Source organism: Artemia sp. Qi Xiang Cuo, chromosome 1 (assembly GCF_049724085.1).
Source record: "Artemia sp. Qi Xiang Cuo chromosome 1, ASM4972408v1, whole genome shotgun sequence".
Classification (NCBI taxonomy): Eukaryota; Metazoa; Arthropoda; class Branchiopoda; order Anostraca; family Artemiidae; genus Artemia; species Artemia sp. Qi Xiang Cuo.
The window spans coordinates 74,944,054-74,963,018 of record NC_142794.1 but is presented as its reverse complement, the minus strand read 5'-3'; the positions used below and the strand labels follow the sequence as shown (position 1 = coordinate 74,963,018).

The 18,965-nt window shown below is 35.6% G+C and overlaps 2 protein-coding genes across 2 annotated transcripts in view; both read left to right on the top strand.

Moving 5' to 3' along the window:
- Positions 1-18,965, top strand: part of Cul5 (cullin 5) — a 145,423-nt gene that overhangs the window by 74,437 nt on the left and 52,021 nt on the right. Inside the window, exon 4 of the mRNA XM_089096188.1 lies at positions 16,988-17,129. Within this exon, the coding sequence (XP_088952314.1) occupies positions 16,988-17,129 (142 nt within the window). The remainder of the gene's footprint in view (positions 1-16,987; positions 17,130-18,965) is intronic.
- LOC148956723 (aspartate--tRNA ligase, cytoplasmic-like) lies at positions 2,118-3,693 on the top strand. Its single transcript, XM_089096168.1, is given in 1 exon segment — positions 2,118-3,693. A coding segment is annotated over 1 exon segment (1,356 nt). The 5' UTR covers positions 2,118-2,257; the 3' UTR covers positions 3,614-3,693.

Sequence of the window (18,965 nt, the reverse complement as noted above, 5' to 3'; positions counted from 1 at the left end):
GTTTTGCTTCTTCTTCTTCAGGGTAATTTCAATTGGGAATTGGAATATATTAGATGAACTAAATTTCTGAAAACGCCGTCTATCCTGATCCCTCCAACTCTCGCCATCTTGAAAGTTTTGAACTTCTGTTCTTCTTTTTGTTCTTTGATTTATAGTATTCGCGTCTCATACTTTGCCTAAAATCCATTTCCTCCTTTAGGTGTGTTAACATCCTGCATAGGTAGCACTTGTGAGCTTCTTTATCTCTTCTCTGTTATTTTAAAAGACTTCTGATAAAATCACCTTTTTTCAAAATTATTTTGCTATGTCTTGGATTATTCTTCTAGTCTCGCTCTCTCGTAATATATTTGGGTTGGTTCTCCAACATGTTTGTTTCGGGTGGGGGGGGGGGGGGGTTCATGGAATGGCGCTTTCTGGCTTAAGTTTGAGAGGAGCAATCAAAGCCGTATGATCCGTGAAAAAAAAGGCACACAGTAGGTCGACATGATATCTTGGTAAGCTTTTCTTAGGCTGTTGGGGCTTCCAAATGCGCAAATTCGGGTTGCAGCGGTAGCTAGCAACCTAGTAAGGGACGATCACGTCCAATGTTAAGAAATATAAAAACCCATAGTTCCTAACAGAGGAGTCAGATCAAAACAAAAAGTACACCATTAGAACCGCCTTGTCCAAAACCCCTGTATAGGAAACTCTCTGTCCCTTGGCTTGAACAGCAAGGAAAATATATTGGCTTGAAAATCATAACAGTAAGGAACGAACTTCAGGCCATAGTAACTAAGATTATAATTGAATTATATTAAAAGACGATCATTAGAAGAACAAACCGTTGCATATATTATACTTAGTTAGCAGCCTGATTCTTTGAGGCTCGTACATAAAGAACCGATACAGTTCATTATAAATGGGGCCTATGCTAGTTTAATCGGATATAGCTGAAAACCTAGTAAAGAACAAACCACGGCACATAGTTACTAAAATTTAAGATAATAAATAATCTTTTGAATGGAATTTAGTTGCCTGACTTTTTGATGTTCGTCTCTTGCTTTACAAAATAAGAAAAAGCCACAGGCTTTTTCGTGTTTGGAAACTATACTGGTATTGGAAACTTATAAAGAAAACTATACTGGTGTAGGAAACTTATAAAGGAAACTATACTGGTATAGGAAATTTATAAGGGAAATTTTGTAGTAAAGAACAAACTGAAGCCCAAAGAAACTGCACCCTGTGGCTCACTCATATAATCTTCACTTTTTTAATTAGGATGTAAATAAGACGAGTTTCTATTCAAAATTTTAAATTTAAAAGATTTTGCTTTAAATTCAACATTAAAAGTTCTCCCCGACAGGGAATCGAACCTAGTTCTCCCACGTGACAAGTGGGTATGCTTACCATTAGATCAGATAAAGAACGAGCTCTAGCCTATAGTCCGGGTTGCAGCCGTAGCTAGCAACCTAGTAAGAGACGATCACGCCCCATTGTAAAAACTAAAGTAACCCATAACTCCTGAAAATAAATTCAGATTAAAACAAGAAGTACACTATTTGAACCGCCTTGTCCAAAACTTTATATAGCAAACTTACTGTCCCTTGGCTTGAATAACAAGGCAAATATATTGGCTTGAAAATCAGGAAAATTGGCTGTAACCACGATATTCTCCAAATATGGAATCTTTTTTTCTTTCCGTTTTTTTCTCCTCGCCTAGCTGGGCACTGAAAAATCATAGAGAGCTGTATAATGGCTCATTTTAAAGGAAATTGCTACATATAGTGCCTTTTGTAAATAAAAATTATAAATTTTTTTTTCAAATAGAATAAATTTTGACAAAAAAACTGTATTTTCATGTACAAGCTTGATGAATGACATTATAAATGTATATAGATTATAAGCATATATGACGTAATAAGTGAATGCAATATTTATACACGTTCATCTCTCGACAAGATAATTTTATTTTAGTTCCAAGTTCCAGATCGCTAAAGTTATTATGTAAACTGCAAAAATATTTATGATGACTGAGCAATAATTTTAATTTATTAATTAAAACTAGAAAAATTCCTGAAAATTTAAAAATTAGATTTATTTTTTGTTAGGTTATGGGTACTTGATGAATTAAGAATTAAGCCTGAAGTGGATTGAAAATTAATATTAATAGACTATGGATGATCCTGATATTTCCTCTGGCCACTATGGAGAATTGCCATTAAATTAAAGCCAATTGAAGACCCAAAGGAAATATTCAAATGTTAAAGATTTAAATAAGATGGTAAAAGACACTCTTGTGTGGGTGCAAGGACGCTTGCATTCTTGTAGAGGCAAAGGGAAACAATGTTTTATATTAATTCGTCAGCAAGCTTATTCAATCCAAGGAGTTTTTGCTGTTGGAGAAGGTGTTAGCAAGCAAATGGTCAAATTCACTACTGGGGTCACAAAAGAATCGATTATTGATGTTCAAGGGTATGTAAGAGCAACTGAGCGAAAAATCGAAAGTTCTACCCAAACTGATGTTGAACTCCATATCACTGATATCTTCGTAGTTAATAAAGCTGAACCAAGACTTCCATTGCAAATAGATGATGCTGCCAGACCAGTAACAACTGTTTACGAAGACAAAGAAGCTCTCTCGATAGTTGTAAATCAGGACACGAGACTGGATAACCGGGTGCTTGATTTAAGAACACCAACAAACCAAGCCATTTTCAGATTGCAAGCTGGCATTTGCAAGTTGTTTAGGGAAGCACTTGATGGAAGGGGTTTTGTCGAAATTCACACCCCGAAGATAATTTCAGCAGCTAGTGAAGGCGGTGCCAACGTATTTGAGGTGTCTTATTTCAAACAGAAAGCTTATTTAGCGCAATCTCCTCAGTTCTACAAGCAGATGGCAATTGCTGCAGACTTCGATAAAGTTTACACAATTGGAGCTGTATTCAGAGCTTAAGATAGTAACACCCACAGGCATCTAACCGAATTTGTGGGCCTTGATCTAGAAATGGCATTTAAACATCATTACCACGAAGTTCTTGATGAAATTGGGGCCCTCTTCATTGGAATTTTTAGAGGATTGCAAGAGCTGTACAAGGATGAAATTGCGGCCATCTATCGTCAATTTACAGCCGAGCCATTTGAGTTTTGTGATCCCCCTCTTAGACTTGAATATAGAGAGGCGGTGGAAATTCTGAGGGATGCTGGCGAAGAGATGAATGATGAGGACGATTTATCGACCCCTCAAGAGAAACTCCTAGGCAGGCTTATCAAATCCAAGTACGGGACAGATTTCTATATTTTGGACAAATTTCCATTGGCAGTGAGGCCTTTTTATACAATGCCAGATCCTAACCATCAGAAATGGTCCAATTCCTATGATATTTTTATGAGAGGAGAGGAGATAATGTCTGGAGCTCAAAGAATACATGATTCACCAATGATTATAGAAAGAGCTAGACATCATTCTGTTGATTTGGAAAAGGTGAAGGGTTACATTGATGCTTTTCGATATGGCTGCCCCCCTCATGCTGGCGGAGGAATTGGCTTAGAAAGAGTGGCAATGCTCTTTCTTGGACTGGACAACATCAGAAAGACGTCAATGTTTCCTCGTGATCCTAAAAGGCTCACTCCTTAAATATGTTGTTTGTTTGTTGGGATGCCATTTTATGCAGGTCACTTACACTGAATAAAAAATGTGTACCAAAAAAAAAAAAATGGGTACTTGATAGGAGTCTTAAGAAGTATTATTTTTTTGTTAGTTTTTATAATAAGGAATACATTAGCTAGCTGCCTGATTTCATACAAAGGATCGGTCAAGTTAATCATTATAAATGGGAATTATTCAGGTTTTATCGGTATCATGGCTGTAGAGATTGATGAAACCTAGTAAAGAAAAAAACAATTTGCATATTGGGCTTAGTTTTATGCCTCATTCTCCGAACTTTGTCTCTTACTATTCCAAAAAAGAAAAAAACCAAAAGCTTTTTCCTGTTTTTATCTGGGTTGTAGTGGTAGCTAGCAACTTAGTAAGAGACGATTACGTTCAATACTAAGAAATAAAATTCTTAAAGAACGAACTTTAAGAACGATTAAAGAACGAACTATATCCTATAGTAATTTCATCCAGGTTACAGTGGTTGCTTGAACCTAGTAACAGACGGTCCCGTCCAATACTATAAAATATAATAACCCACAACTTTTAAAAATAGATTCAGATCGAAATCTAGGATACAGCGGTAGCTAGCAACCTAGTAAGAAGTTATTATGTAAACTCCAAAAATATTTATGGTGTTTGAGCAGTCATACTAATTTTTCAATTCAAATTAAAAGACACCTGAAAATTTTTGAATTAGTTTTTTTTTGTTCGATTGAAACAACGAAAGTTTTATCTCTCACTTCAAAGTTATAATTGTCTCCTGAAACCAAACTTTTCGCTTAACTTCTAAAGTGTGTATCTTTTTGCTATATTTTCGTAGAAAAGAAATTCAATTTTTTATTTTATTATAGTTTTCAGTTCAGAATCGCTAAGGTTATTATGTAAACTGTAAAATATTTGTGGTATCCGAGCAATAATGTTTATTTTTTATTTCTAACTAGAAAAATACCTGAAAATTTAAAAATTAATTTTGTTTTTGTTAGGTTCTTGCTACTCAACGCATGACTGTAACTCGTCAAGTTATTTTATGCTAAGTAGTTTATACATTAACAAGATATTATAGTCTCAAGAGAACAAAATTAAAGAAAAAGGAACCGAGAAAAGTATTAGAGTCGTGCAATCCAAATATCATAGACAGCGCAATAGCGCTGCCTAAGTAAAGAACGATGCTGGTACAATGTTTTTTTTTTTTTACCGGGGCACTTTGTATCGAAAGAATTGTCGTAGAAACTTCGAAAAAGGCTAATGCGATTGGAAATTAGAAGACCTTGTGCCCTTTTTACTAGTGGAAAGCGATAGGTGGTAAACTAACCCCCCTCTCACGCCCACCATTTCCCTGAACACATCCATTCAAAATTTTGGGATAGTTATTCTGTTCAATGTAGTTGAAAGGTCACGAAATAATGGCTTTGATGATGACAAACCCCACACAGCCTCCGGGGCAAATATTGTAAGTTATGTCCTGGGTGCAAATAAGGTTCTTATAGAAGTGCTGTCATAGAAACTTATAAAAGGATTCATTCAATTGGGAATTGAGAGGGCTAGTGGCTAGGCTGTGGAGGGGGCTGTCATCGTCAAACACGAGATTTCCAGAACTTTCAACTACGTTGAACAAAATGGCTATCTCAAAATTTTGATTGGATGGGTTTGGGGAAATGGTGGACTTGAGAGGGGGATTAGTTGCCCTTCAATCACTTTCGACTATTAAAAAGGACACTAGCCCTTTCAATTTCCAATCAAATGAGCCCTTTTTGAAGTTTCTACGACAACGCTTTCTATAAATACCTTATATGACCCCGATGCCTAACTTACAACCCTTGCCCTGAGGGCTGTGGGGGTTGTCATCCTCAAAGACCTAATGAGCCCTTTTTGAAGTTTCTACAACAACGCTTTCTATACTAACCTTATATGCCACCAGGACGTATCTTACAACCCTTGTCCTGAGAAGTCTGGGGGGAGTGTCATTCCAAAGACATGATTTTTAGACCTTTCAACTACGTCAAACAAAATGGCTATCTCAATTCTTATTGGATGTATTCGGGAAAATGGTGGGTGTGAAAAGGGTGTTAATTTTCCTCTAATCGCTTTTCATTATTAAAAGAGGCACAAGCCCTTCCATTTTCCAATCGAATGAGCTATTTCGAAGTTTCTACGATAATTCCTTCCAATACGAAGTGCCCCGGTCTAAAAAAATACATTGTGCCAACATTATTCTTTACTTAGGCAGCGCTATTGCGCTGCCTATGATATTTGGATTGCTCGACGCTGATGCTTTTTCTCGGTTTCTTTTTCTTTCATTTTGTTCTCTTGAGACCATAATATCTTGTTAATGTATATACTTCTTAGTATAAAATGACGTGACGAGTTAAAGTCTTGTGAGCCCTTCATCTCTTAGATAACTATTTTCAGAATTTTAAAATTATTATTGTCAAGACATCACTCCAAAATAAAAAGTAATATGTATCTCTTCGTGGAGTTACTATTCCCTGATATTTATCCCTTAGTTGATAAGCAATTATTATTTTAAGCCTTCGTCTCTTAAATAATGATTTTCATAAATTAAAAATAATTATTCTAGAAACATCCGTCCAAAATAAAAAATAATCTGTATCTCTTAATGGAGTTTGCATTCCATGAGATTTATCCCTTAGTTGATAAGCAATTAATATTTTAAGCCTTCATCTCTTTTAAATAATTATTTTCAGAAATTTAAAATAATTATTCCCAATATATACCTCTAAAATAAAAAATAATATGTATCTTTTGTAATTGAGTTACTATTTCGAGAGGTTTATCCCTCAATTCATAGTCAATTCATACTTCTATCCTTCATCTCTTTTAAATAATTATTTTCAGAAATTTAAAATAATTATTCTCAAAACATCCCTCCAAAATAAAAAATAATATATATCTCTTAATGGAGTTACCATTTCCTATGATTTATCTCTTAGTTAATTAGCAATTAATATTTTAAGCCTTTATCTCTTTTGAATAATTATTTTATCGAGTGATAAACGCTCTCATCTAAACCTCCACACGTAGGACAAAAATACGGACCAGCCTTGGACCTTTCCCTCCCAATAAACTTCCTGCTTTGGCCCAGTGGCAAACTATCAGCCCTCATTTCAGTTAATAACTTTATTCCATTTTTTTCAAATCCACGTTAAAAAATAAAACTTCACCTCATATTTCCTTCAACCAACAATAAAGACCCAGTAAATTAGAAAGCGAATGTTGGCCCTGCCATGCCTGAGGTCCTGTCATGCCTGTATTTCATGGTCCTGTTTAAACAGTTATTTTATCAAGTGATAAACGCTCTCATCTAAACCTCCACACATAGATCAAAAATAAGGACCAGCCTTTGACCTCTTCCTTCCGAAAAACTTTCTTCTTTTGCCCAGTGTTAAACTATCAGCCTTCATTTAAATTAATTACTTTATTTAATTTTTTTTCAAACCCACCTTAAAAAATAAAACTTCACCCCAAATATTTTTCAACCGACAATAAAGACCCAGTGAATTCGAAAGCGAAAGCTGGGCCTGCCATGCATGTATTTCTTGGTCCTGCAAAACGCTTTCAACTAATCTACTTACTTGGTCCCCCTATATCCTCGAGCCCTAAATCATCCCCCCACATATGGCTTGGTCCACACTGATCTAAGACACTCTTAATTTGGTACGGCCACCCCCTACCTGAGCTGCCTTTCAAAATTGCTAAATAAAGCAGCCTTCATCACCCGTACCCTAGGCATCACTAAAATTTTTTTTCAAAGCCTAGCCATGTTAATTAACCTACGACTTCTTAAAGAAAACAAACCTAAATCACCTCTAACTTGACTTACAAACCTTTCCCCAAGGGCTGTGGGGGGCTATGTTATCCACAAAGACATAGGTACTGGGTTTTTCACTTAGGCTGAATAAAATGGCTATCTAAGAATTTTGATCGGTCTACTTTTAGGAAAAAAAGGTGGTTGGGAGGGGGCCAGTTCCCCTCCAATCTTTTTGGTCACTCAAAAGGAGCGTTAGAACTTTTAATTTCCGTTCGAATGAGCCCTTTCTCGATATTCTAGGACTAATGGTTCGATGTGTTCACCCCTGGAAAAAAATAAATAAACACGTATCCGTGATCTGTCTTCGGGCAAAAAATACAAAATTCCAAAATTTGCAGATGAAAGCTTGAAACTTCTACATCAGGATTCTCGGATACGCTGATGCTGTGATTTTCATTAAGATTCCTTGACTTATAGGGGGTGTTTTCCTCTTTTTTGAAAATCAGGCAGATTTTCTCAGGTTTATACCTTTTAATGTGTAGCACTAAACTTAATGAATATTATATATTTGGAATCAACATAATAAGCCAATTCTGTTGATACATCAATTGATATCAAAATTCCATTTCTTAGAGTTTTGGTTACTATTGAGCCGCATTGCTCCCTACTTACAGTTTGTTACCACGAACTATTTGATATAAGCGACTTACTTGGTTCCCCCATATCCTCGAGCCCTACTAAACCATCCCCCCACGTATGGCTTGGTCCACACTGATCTAAGACACTCTTAATTTGGTACGGCCACCCCCTACCTGAGCTGCCTTTCAAAATTGCTAAATAAAGCAGCCTTCATCACCCGCACCCTAGGCATCACTAAAATTTTTTTTCAAAGCCTAGCCATGTTAATTAACCTACGACTTCTTAAAGAAAACAAACCTAAATCAACTCTAACTTGACTTACAAACCTTTCCCCAAGGGCTGTGGGGGGCTATGTTATCCACAAAGACATAGGTACTGGGTTTTTCACTTAGGCTGAATAAAATGGCTATCTAAGAATTTTGATCGGTCTACTTTTAGGAAAAAAAGGTGGTTGGGAGGGGGCCAGTTCCCCTCCAATCTTTTTGGTCTCTCAAAAGGAGCGTTAGAACTTTTAATTTCCTGAGCTGCCTTTCAAAATTTCTAAATAAAGCCGCCTTCATCACCCGCACCCTAGGCATCTCTAAAAATTTTTTCCAAAGCCTAGCCAAGTTAATTGACCTACGACTTCTTAAAGAAATCCGACCTAGATCAACTCTAGCTACTATACTACTTGTGTTCTTACTTATCCCTATACACCTCTTATAATATCCTAATTACACTGTTTCAAGCCTATCTCCCTCCACATACCCCCAAACCTCAGAACCATAGGGCATTATACCTACGATTTTTGTCCTGAAAACCTCTTGAATTACTTTGATCTTTTTAATATTTCTACGCTGACTTTCCCTCCCGATAAACTTTCTTCTTTGGTGCAGTGACAAACTATCAGCCCTCATTTCAGTTAATAACTTCATTCCTATTTTTTTTTTCAAATCCACGTAAAAAAACAAAACTTAGCCCCAAATGTCCTTAAAGCAACAAGAAAGACCCAGTAAATTCGAAAGCGAAAGCTGGGCTTGTCATGCATGTATTTCTTGGTCCTGTAAAATTCTTTCAACTAATCTACTTGGTCCCCCCATATCCTCGTGCCCTACTAAACCATCCGCCCACATATGGCTTAGTCCACAGCCTTTGACCTTTCCCTCCCGATAAACTTCCTTCTTTGGCCCAGTGGCAAACTATCAGCCCTCATTTCAATTAATAACTTCGTTTCATTCTTTTTTCAAACCCACCTCAAAAAATAAAACTTAACCCCAAATATCCTTCAACCAACAATAAAGACCCACTGAATTCGAAAGCGAATGTTGGCCCTGCCATGCCTGAGGTCCTGTCATGCCTGTATTTCATGGTCCTGTTTAAACAGTTATTTTATCAAGTGATAAACGCTCTCATCTAAACCTCCACACATAGATCAAAAATAAGGACCAGCCTTTGACCTCTTCCTTCCGAAAAACTTTCTTCTTTTGCCCAGTGGTAAACTATCAGCCTTCATTTCAATTAATTACTTTATTTCATTTTTTTTCAAACCCACCTTAAAAAATAAAACTTCACCCCAAATGTTTTTCAACCGACAATAAAGACCCAGTGAATTCGAAAGCAAACGCTGAGCTTGCCATGCATGTATTTCTTGGTCCTGTAAAATGCTTCCAACTAATCTACTTACTTGGTCCCCCCATATCCTCGAGACCTAAACCATCCCCCACATATGTCTTAATCCACATTGATCTAAGACACTCTTAATAGGGTAAGGCCATCCCCTTCCTGAGCTGTCTTTCAAAATTTCTAAATTTACAGCCTTCATCACCTACACCCTAGGCATCACTAAAATTTTTTTTCAAAGCCTAGCCATGTTAATTGACCTACGACTTCTTAAAGAAAACAGACCTATATCAACTCTAGCTACTATATTACTTGTGTTCTTACTTATCCCTATACACCTCTTATAATATCCTAATTACACTGTTTCAAGCCTATCTCCCTTCACATACCCCCAAAACCTCAGAACCATAGGGCATTACACCTAAGATTTTAGTCCTGAAAACCTCTTGAACTACTTTGATCTGTTTAATATTTCTACGCTGCCTTTCTTTCCCAATAGACTTTCTTCTTTGGTGCAGTGACAAACTATCAGCCCTCATTTCAATTAATAACTTTATTTCTTTCTTTTTTCAAACCCACCTCAAAAAATAAAACTTCACCCCAAATATCCTTCAACCAACAATAAAGACCCAATGAATTCGAAAGCAAGCGCTGGGCCTGCCACGGATGTATTTCTTGGTCCTGTAAAATGCTTTCAACTAATCTACCTGGTCCCCCCATATCCTCGTGCCCTACTAAACCATCCGCCCACATATGGCTTAGTCCACACTGATCTAAGACACTCTTAATTTGGTACGGCCATCCCTACCCTGAGCTGCCCTTCAAAATTTCTAAATAAAGCCACCTTCATCTCACGAACCCAAGGCATCACTAAAAAATTTCCCAAAGCCTAACCATGTTAATTAGCCTACGACTTCTTAAAGAAAACAAACCTAAATCACCTCTAACTACTATACTACTCCTTAGACACCTCTTATAATATCCTAATTGCACTGATTCATCTCCCTTCACATACCCCCAAAACCTCAGAACCATAGGGCATTACACCTAAGATTTTAGCCCTCAAAACCTCTTTAATTACTATAATCTTTTTATTACCCTAAGATTACATCTTAATACCATATTACAACATGCCTTTCCTTTCTCAATCCTACTTTCTATATGGATACTAAATAAATTTCCTTTCGCCTTAAGCGTAACACCTAAATATGACCATTCCTCCACTAATCTAACCCTTCTAGCCTTAAAACTAATTTTGACATCCTTCTCAAGTCTACCCCATTTACGGAATACTAACACTATGGTTTTATCCACGTTAAGTTCTAACTTTTCCTATCCAAATAATCCTCTAAAATGTCAAGTAATTTCTGAAGGCCCCTTGTAACTAAAAATGAACTGTTACACTTTCACTGATGTACAACAAACTTATACAATTGATTCTAAAGGAAGCCGTATTAAAAAAATAGAATTCCCATCATAACACATTCCAAGCACCGTTATATTTTCATCATAAGGTCATTGGGTAAATCTAGGTTAGAAACAATAGGTCTGACGTCACTCCTTGTCTGAGTCGATACACGGCCTCTACTGGCCTGCTTGTCCTCCAATCTCTTCTGACTTTAAAAAGGGCACTAGAATTTGTAATTTTCGATCAAACTATCTCTTTTGAAAGTCAATGATATTTCTAGATATTATAGAATGACACTACCTATTATATTGCTTATATGCCCATTTTAAAACCTGCATGCATGTTGTTTTTTTCGTTTAATTGAAACTCCCCTAAACGTTCATTAAGAATTTCACCTTAATACCCTTAGCGTCATTAATTACAGTAACGGTAGTATTAACAGTAAAGACATAGTTCCTTCTGGCTAGTTCAAAATACGCCAAAACTTACCCTTAAGGGTCTAACTTAATAATGTAAGCCGTTTTTCAAATGTTGCTGTCACCTTTTTGAAAATCTACATGCTCATAGTTAGTTTTAGTTTGACATCCACCTAAATATCAGAGGCAACGCTGTAGCGTTGCCTATAGTAAAGGCCATACAGCTCCAATGTTTTATTATTATTAATTAAAAAAACTTTCCGAAAAATAAGTTTTTCAAAGGAAAGAAAAGGCTATTTTTAACTTAAGCTCAGTATATACAAATACCTGTTAAAATTCAAACTAAAAACGACCAGACATTAATATTAAAGAATAAATGATACCCAAAACGAACATAAATTAAATAAACAATCATAGCAAAAAACATACAACAAGTAATAATATAAATGAATAAATAGATCTTAATGCGAGTAATGCTTAGATTGAATATGAAAATCAAGCTTCAAACGAAAACAAATATTTTGCTATTAAAGCATAAATGAAACTTAAAACGAACAGAAATTGAATAAACAATCATTGTGAACAAACAAACAATATATATTAATGTAAATGAATAAATAAATCTTAAAACGAGTAAAACTTAAATTGAATATGCAAATCAAGTTTGAATCGAATAAAAATAACTACAAACAAGCGTTTGGGTATCGTCTCACTGCAGAAGCCTAAAACCTACTGCTTCATTGGCGCGTTACTGAAAACAGTTCTTTGAAAAATTTTCACTTTTGTAACTTTAAGAAATCAATAATTAATTAAGATTTTAGGGAATAAATATCAGCATATGTATATTAAATTGACAATGCACATTTTTTTCAGTAAACTCATTTGAATTTTTTTCAGTAAAGTACGAATTATATTCTGGCTTTTAGAAAGCATGTTTTGCAGGGGGTTTTGAACCCTACTCACATTAATTTATGCTCGTTTTGAGTTTGACTAATATTTATTTTAATTTTTGTTCGTTTTGGGTTTCATTTATTTATTGATACTGATTTGGGGTATTTGTATGCTTGGTAGATTATATGATAGTCCGGACACCATGTGTTGAAATGTGAACCATACCACGACGGAATGGGGCTGCTATGAGAATTAGCCTACCCTCCACCCCCTAAATTGACCATGCGGATTCAAAAATACCAATGGCACTTGCTTGCGAGTGGTAGAACACTCCGAAACTTGACGTTTTATTATATTTCTTGTTCCATGCAAGAAAATGCATGTTCCACAAAGTTTGATGTGCGGTTTTCCGCTCAAATAGAAATGCCTAGAAGCCATAGAATATTTTCATAACAAACTATCACGATTAGTTACAAAAAATGGCAGAGTTAAAAAAAATGGCAGAACTATATGAGTCTTGAACAGTCTTGGAAAGTATAAACAAAATCAAATTGAATATTGGATATATAATGATATTTATTGTTGACAGATCCATCAGTTCAAGATTTTTTTTTTTCACTGTAATTTTTATTTTCATTTTCAATGCTGTAAGAACTGGAAAATAATAAATTTGTAATATACGAGTAATTAGTTTTCAGTGAAGCACCAATGACGCAGAAGGCTTTAGAATTTTACAGTTAAAGAAGGGGGCAGTATCCAAATTTTGCTTGTAGTGAAACTATATTTGTCTTGACCAATCTTAAAAAGAACTAATAAATTAAACTGAATATTTGATGCATACTGATATTAATTGCTAAAAGGTCATCAAATCAAAATTTTACTGTACTTTTAATATTTATTTTCAATATTAGGTACAAAAGAAAACATTTGTAATATAATTCGTTTTCAGTAAAGCGCCAATGACGCAGTAGGTTTTAGGCTTCTGCAGTGAGACGATACCCAAACCCTTGTTTGTAGTTATTTTTATTCGATTCAAACTTGATTTACATATTCAATTTAAGTTTCACTCGTTTTAAGATTTATTTATTCATTTACATTAATATATATTGTATGTTTGTTTGCATTTATTGTTTATTTAATTTCTGTTCGTTTTAAGTTTCATGTATACTTTAATAGCAAAATATTTGTTTTCGTTTTAAGCTTGATTTTCATATTCAATCTAAGCATTACTCGCTTTAAGATCTATTTATTCATTTATATTATTGCTTGTTGTATGCTTTTTGCTATGATTGTTTATTTAATTTCTGTTTGTTTTGGGTTTCATTTAGTCTTTAAAAGTAATTTCTGGTCGTTTTGAGTTTGAATTTTAAAAGGTATTTTTATATACTGAACTTAAGTTTAAAATTGTTTTTAATTTTATTTTAAAAACTTGTTTTTCTGAAAGTTTTTAAAATTAATTTTTTTTCGTTTTTGGCTGCAAAAAGTTTCAAGTTTTTATGACATGGGGGGGGGGTGCTTACTGTCCGATTATTCTTGACTTTAAAAAACGGATCTAGAACTTTCAATTTAAATCGAATGAGGCTTTTTCAAAGTCTATACTATTACCTCTTTGATAAAAACCTTATATATGAACAATAGACAGCTTGCATAACTTGTGGACAGCGATTGACAACAATGAATGGATTGAAAAAATAGCTCCAAGAAGGGTGTTTAGACCATTTTACTTGCTGACACAAAGTGATCACGACTGTTTGGAATTGACCTTAATAAGAATTTGTGTGCCAAAGCAATTTTGCATCTATCACAGAGTATGTATTTTAACCTTATAATTAGATAATTATAATAGATTTCCTGTGTGTTTTTCCCATACAAAACCCCTTCCCATAAGTTATAAACCCCCCTTAATAAGTTATGCCCCAGGGCATAAATTACAACGCCTACACTTGGGCCCTGGTGGACTGTGTCGACACCGGAGTTTTTTGTTATTAGAACTTTGAACTATTTTAACAAAATGTCTATCTCAAAATTTTTATCTGATGCATTTAGGGCGTGGAGGAGGGAGAGGGGCTAGTTGCCCTTCAATCTCTTTCGATTCTTAAAAAGTGAACAAGAACTTTCAATTTTCAATCAAATGAGCCCTCTCTAAAGTTTATACGAGTATCCCTTCCATAAGAAATAATATGAAGGATTCGGAGAATCCTTAAATTAAAAACCTTCCCCTGAGGGCTTTGGGGAGTTGTAATCCTCAAATACCTAATTTCTAGAACTTAAAACTACGTTTAATAAAATGGCTGTTTAAAATTTTGATTGGATGCGTTTGGGGAAAAGGTAGGCGTGAGAGAGGGGTTAGTTGCCCTCAAATCACTTTTGACTGTTGCAAAGGGCACTAGCCCTCGGAATTTCCAATTGAATGAGCCTTTTTTGAAATTTGTACGATACCGCCTTCTATAAAAACCTTATATGTCCCCAGGGCATAACTTAAAACCCTTGCCTTGAGGGTTGTGGGGGATTGTCCTCCTCAAAAACATATTTTTATCTGGAAATCAACTACGCTACACAAAATGGCTATCTCAAAATTTTGATTAGATGTGTCTGGGAGAATGATGGGCATGGGGGGGGGGCTAGTTGCCCTCCAATCACTTTCGACTATTAAAAAGGGCACTAGCCCTTTGAATTTCCAATTGAATGTGCCTGTTTTGAAATTTGTACGACAACGCCTCCTATAAAAACCCTATATGCCCCCAGGGCATAACTTAAAACTCTTGCCCTGAGGGTTGTTGGGGAGTGTCCTCCTCAAAAACATATTTTCTATCTGGAAATCAGCTACACTGAACAAAATAGCTGTCTCAAAAGTTTGTTTGGATGTATTTGGGGAAAAGATGGGCGGGGGGGGGGGGCTAGTTGCCCTCCAATCACTTTCGACTATTAAAAGGGGCACTAGCCCTTTATTTTCCAATCGAATGAGCCTGTTTTGAAGTTTCTACGACAACGCCTTCTATAAAAACCTTATATGCCCCCAGGGCATAACTTAAAACCCTTGCCCTGAGGGTTGGGGGGAGTGTCCTCCTCAAAAAAATATTTTCCATCTGGAAATCAACTACGTTGAACAAAAATGGCTATCTCAAAATTTGGATTGGATGTGTTGGGGGGAATAATCGGCGTAGGGGGGGGGGCGTGTTGCCCTCCAACCACTTTTGACTATTAAAAAGGGCACTATCCCTTTGAATTTCCAATCGAAGGAGCCTTTTTTGAAATTTCTATGACAACGCCTTCTATAAAAACCTTATATGCCCCCAAGGCATAACTTAAAACACTTGCCCTGAGGGTTGTGGGGGATTGTACTCCTCAAAAACATGTTTTTTATCTGAAAATCAACTACGCTGAACAAAATGGCTATCTCAAAATTTGGATTGGATGTGTTTGGGGGAATGATGGCCGTGGGAGGGGGGCTAGTTGCCCTCCAATCACTTTCGACTATTAAAAAGGGCACTAGCCCTTTAAATTTCCAATCGAATGAACCTGTTTTGAAGTTTCTACGACAACGCCTTCTGTAAAAAACCTTTTATGTCCCCAGGGCATATCTTAAAACCCTTACGCTGAAGGTTCTGGGGGATTGTCCTCCTCAAAAAAATATTTTCTATCTGGAAGTCAACTACGCATCACAAAATGGCTATCTCAAAATTTTGATTGGATGTGTTTGGGGAAATGATGGGCGTGGGGGGGGGGCTAGTTGCACTCCAATCACTTTCGACTATTAAAAAGGGCACTAGCCCTTTAATTTCCAATTAAATGTGCCTTTTTTGAAGTTTCTACGACAACGCCTTCTATAAAAACCTTATATGCCCCCAGGGCATAACTTAAAACTCTTGCCCTGAGGGTTGTGGGGGAGTGTCCTCCTCAAAAATATATTTTCTATTTGGAAATCAACTATGCTGAACAAAATGGCTATCTCAAAATTTTGATTGGATGTGTTTGGGGGAATGATGGGCGTGGGTGGGGGGGTCTAGTTGCCCTCCAATCACTTTTGACTATTAAAAAAGGCACTAGCCCTTTGAATTTCCAATTGAATGTGCCTGTTTTGAAGTTTTTACGACAATGCCTCCTATAAAAACCTTATATGCCCCCATGGCGTAAGTTAAAACTCTTGCCCTGAGGGTTGTAGGGGAGTGTCCTCCTTAAAAACATATTTTTTATCTGGAAATCAACTACACTGAACAAAATGGCTATCTCAAAAGTTTTATTGGATGTGTTTGGGGAAATGATGGGCGTGGGGGGATAGTTTTCCCTCCAATCAATTTTGACTATTAAAAAGGGCATTAGCCCTTTAATTTCCAATCAAATGAGTCTGTTTTGAAGTTTCTAAGACAACGCCTTCTAAAAAAAGCTTACATGCCCCCAGGGCAAAACTTAAAACCCTTGCCCTGAGGGTTGTAGGGGAGTGTTCTCCTCAATAATCTATTTTCAATGTGGAAATCAACTACGCTGAACAAAAATGGCTATCTCAAAATTTTGAATTGAATGTTTTAAAAAGTAGATACGTCTTTCATTTGTCACAACAAAAGCATCTGGAATTTTCTTTATTATGGCACGAGTTCCCCTATTTTTTTTTATTTATTGCTTTTATTTTTCAGTTAATGTTGGACAGTTGGAACAAAAGCATTTTTTCATCAATTAAACAGAAATTACAAGACGCGGCTATGCATTTGGTGTATAAGGAAAGGTGCAATGAGCAATTTGACTCAAATCTAGTTATTGGAGTTAGGGAATCTTATGGTAAGTAATTTTTGTTGTTTCTTTATCTGTTTACTTTTACCCTATAATTTGTTTTAAGTCAGATTTGAAATGTTGAATCGAAATAAAACCTGGTAAGGTTTGGAAGCTCCCAAGGTATTTTTCCATTGACGTATCTCAATTATTATTTTGTTCTTACACAATCTGATTCGCTAAATTGACCCAATTTCTTAGTTAAGCGATGAGATGCATTTTGCTATTAAGTGATCCTAGGCTTTGAAGGGATGGAGTGAAACAGTATAGCAATAGTATTATGTTGCCCTGCCGAGCTTAAAAGACGAATCTCAATTTTTTTTTTTTCGTTATAATTATTTGAAAGTAAGTCAACGGTATTCTTAAATAAGGAATCCATATTTCGTTCGCTATAAATCCAGTACTGAGATAAGAGGCACATATTGGTATTCACTAAATAGTTTACATAACACCAACCATATCCCCTCCCACTGAATCCTGTTAGCACACTTTGCACAGAGTGTTAAATTAAGTATATTTATTGTATAACTTTCTTTGTAGTTTTCTTTTAATAAATTTTTTAAAGAATCTATTTTGGAAGTTTTAAAAGGAACACTAAATTTTTTTTGTGCATTACACTTGAATAACAGGAAATTTTGATTTCTACGTTAAAAATTCACCCTTAAAAACCAAAGTTGAAAAGAAAGTGATGATTCATTTTTTTGATTGTTAATGTTTAAGGATGACAACCTTTATTCTCTTTCAGAAGCACTAAAAAATAAGCTTCAATTGAGACGAACGAAATAAAGTAGTTTTCCATTTTTTTTTTTTAACTTGGAAAAATAGACATCGCAGGATATTTCATAGAGATCGTCTTAGGGGCTAAGAAAAAAACAATAGACGTTCTTTTATAATCCTTTATAAAAGTGAGACGTTTGCTCTCTCATGAAGGATAATCTTGGTTAGCTTTAAGCTTTAACGTTGCTTTTCACTCTCCTGAAAAAAACAGTGAATAATTGTATTTTCGTATAGGTACTTAGGAATAAACTATTCCATCGGGCAGGAGTGTACCCTTGGAATCTAATAAATTTTATAAACCATGGAAAACAAAATAGTTTGAAAAAGCAGTGTGTGTTCTAATGCTTGCTATCTTTTGCTACTAAAACAGGACACTTGAACTAAAAATTTTCTGTTTGGTTAACTAACTCTCAGTTTTTTTATGTTCGCTAGTCTTGCTCAGTCCTTCCTAAAAAAAAATTGGGGGAAGTAAAAATTATTGGGAGGGGATCCCATGAATGTGTTAGCACTCAAAAGTTTTAGAAATAAGAGGGTGTTTCCTGTCCTCCTAAAGACACATTCTTAACGCTTTACCTAGATATATTCTTTAAAAAAGTGTGGCTTGGGAAGTTGCCTTCCCCATCATCTTAAAATTTACTGTGTTCTGTACAAAAGTACCTGCTTCAAACGCTGGAAAATGTTTATGTACTGCATTTAGACCTCTGCTTCACTAAAAACAAAACTGTAGAAAAACTGAAAAGCATTGATATTTCTAAAATTCAATATTGAGCCCCTTTGACATAATTTCTATGTACATAAACGTTGATGTTTCTGAATGGGACCGTCATTTCCCCAAACACTTCCGATCAACATTTTGATATAGCAATTTTGTTGTACGTAGTTGAAGGGTCCGGAAATTATGTTTTTGAGTATGACAACCCCCACAGCCCTCAGGGCTAAGGTTGTAAGTAATGCCCAGGGATATATAATGTAACATAGAAAGTGTTGTCGTAAAAACTTTAAAAGGGCTCTTTCGATTGGAAGTTGAGAGGGCTATTACCGTTTTTAATTGTCGAAAGTAATCAGAAG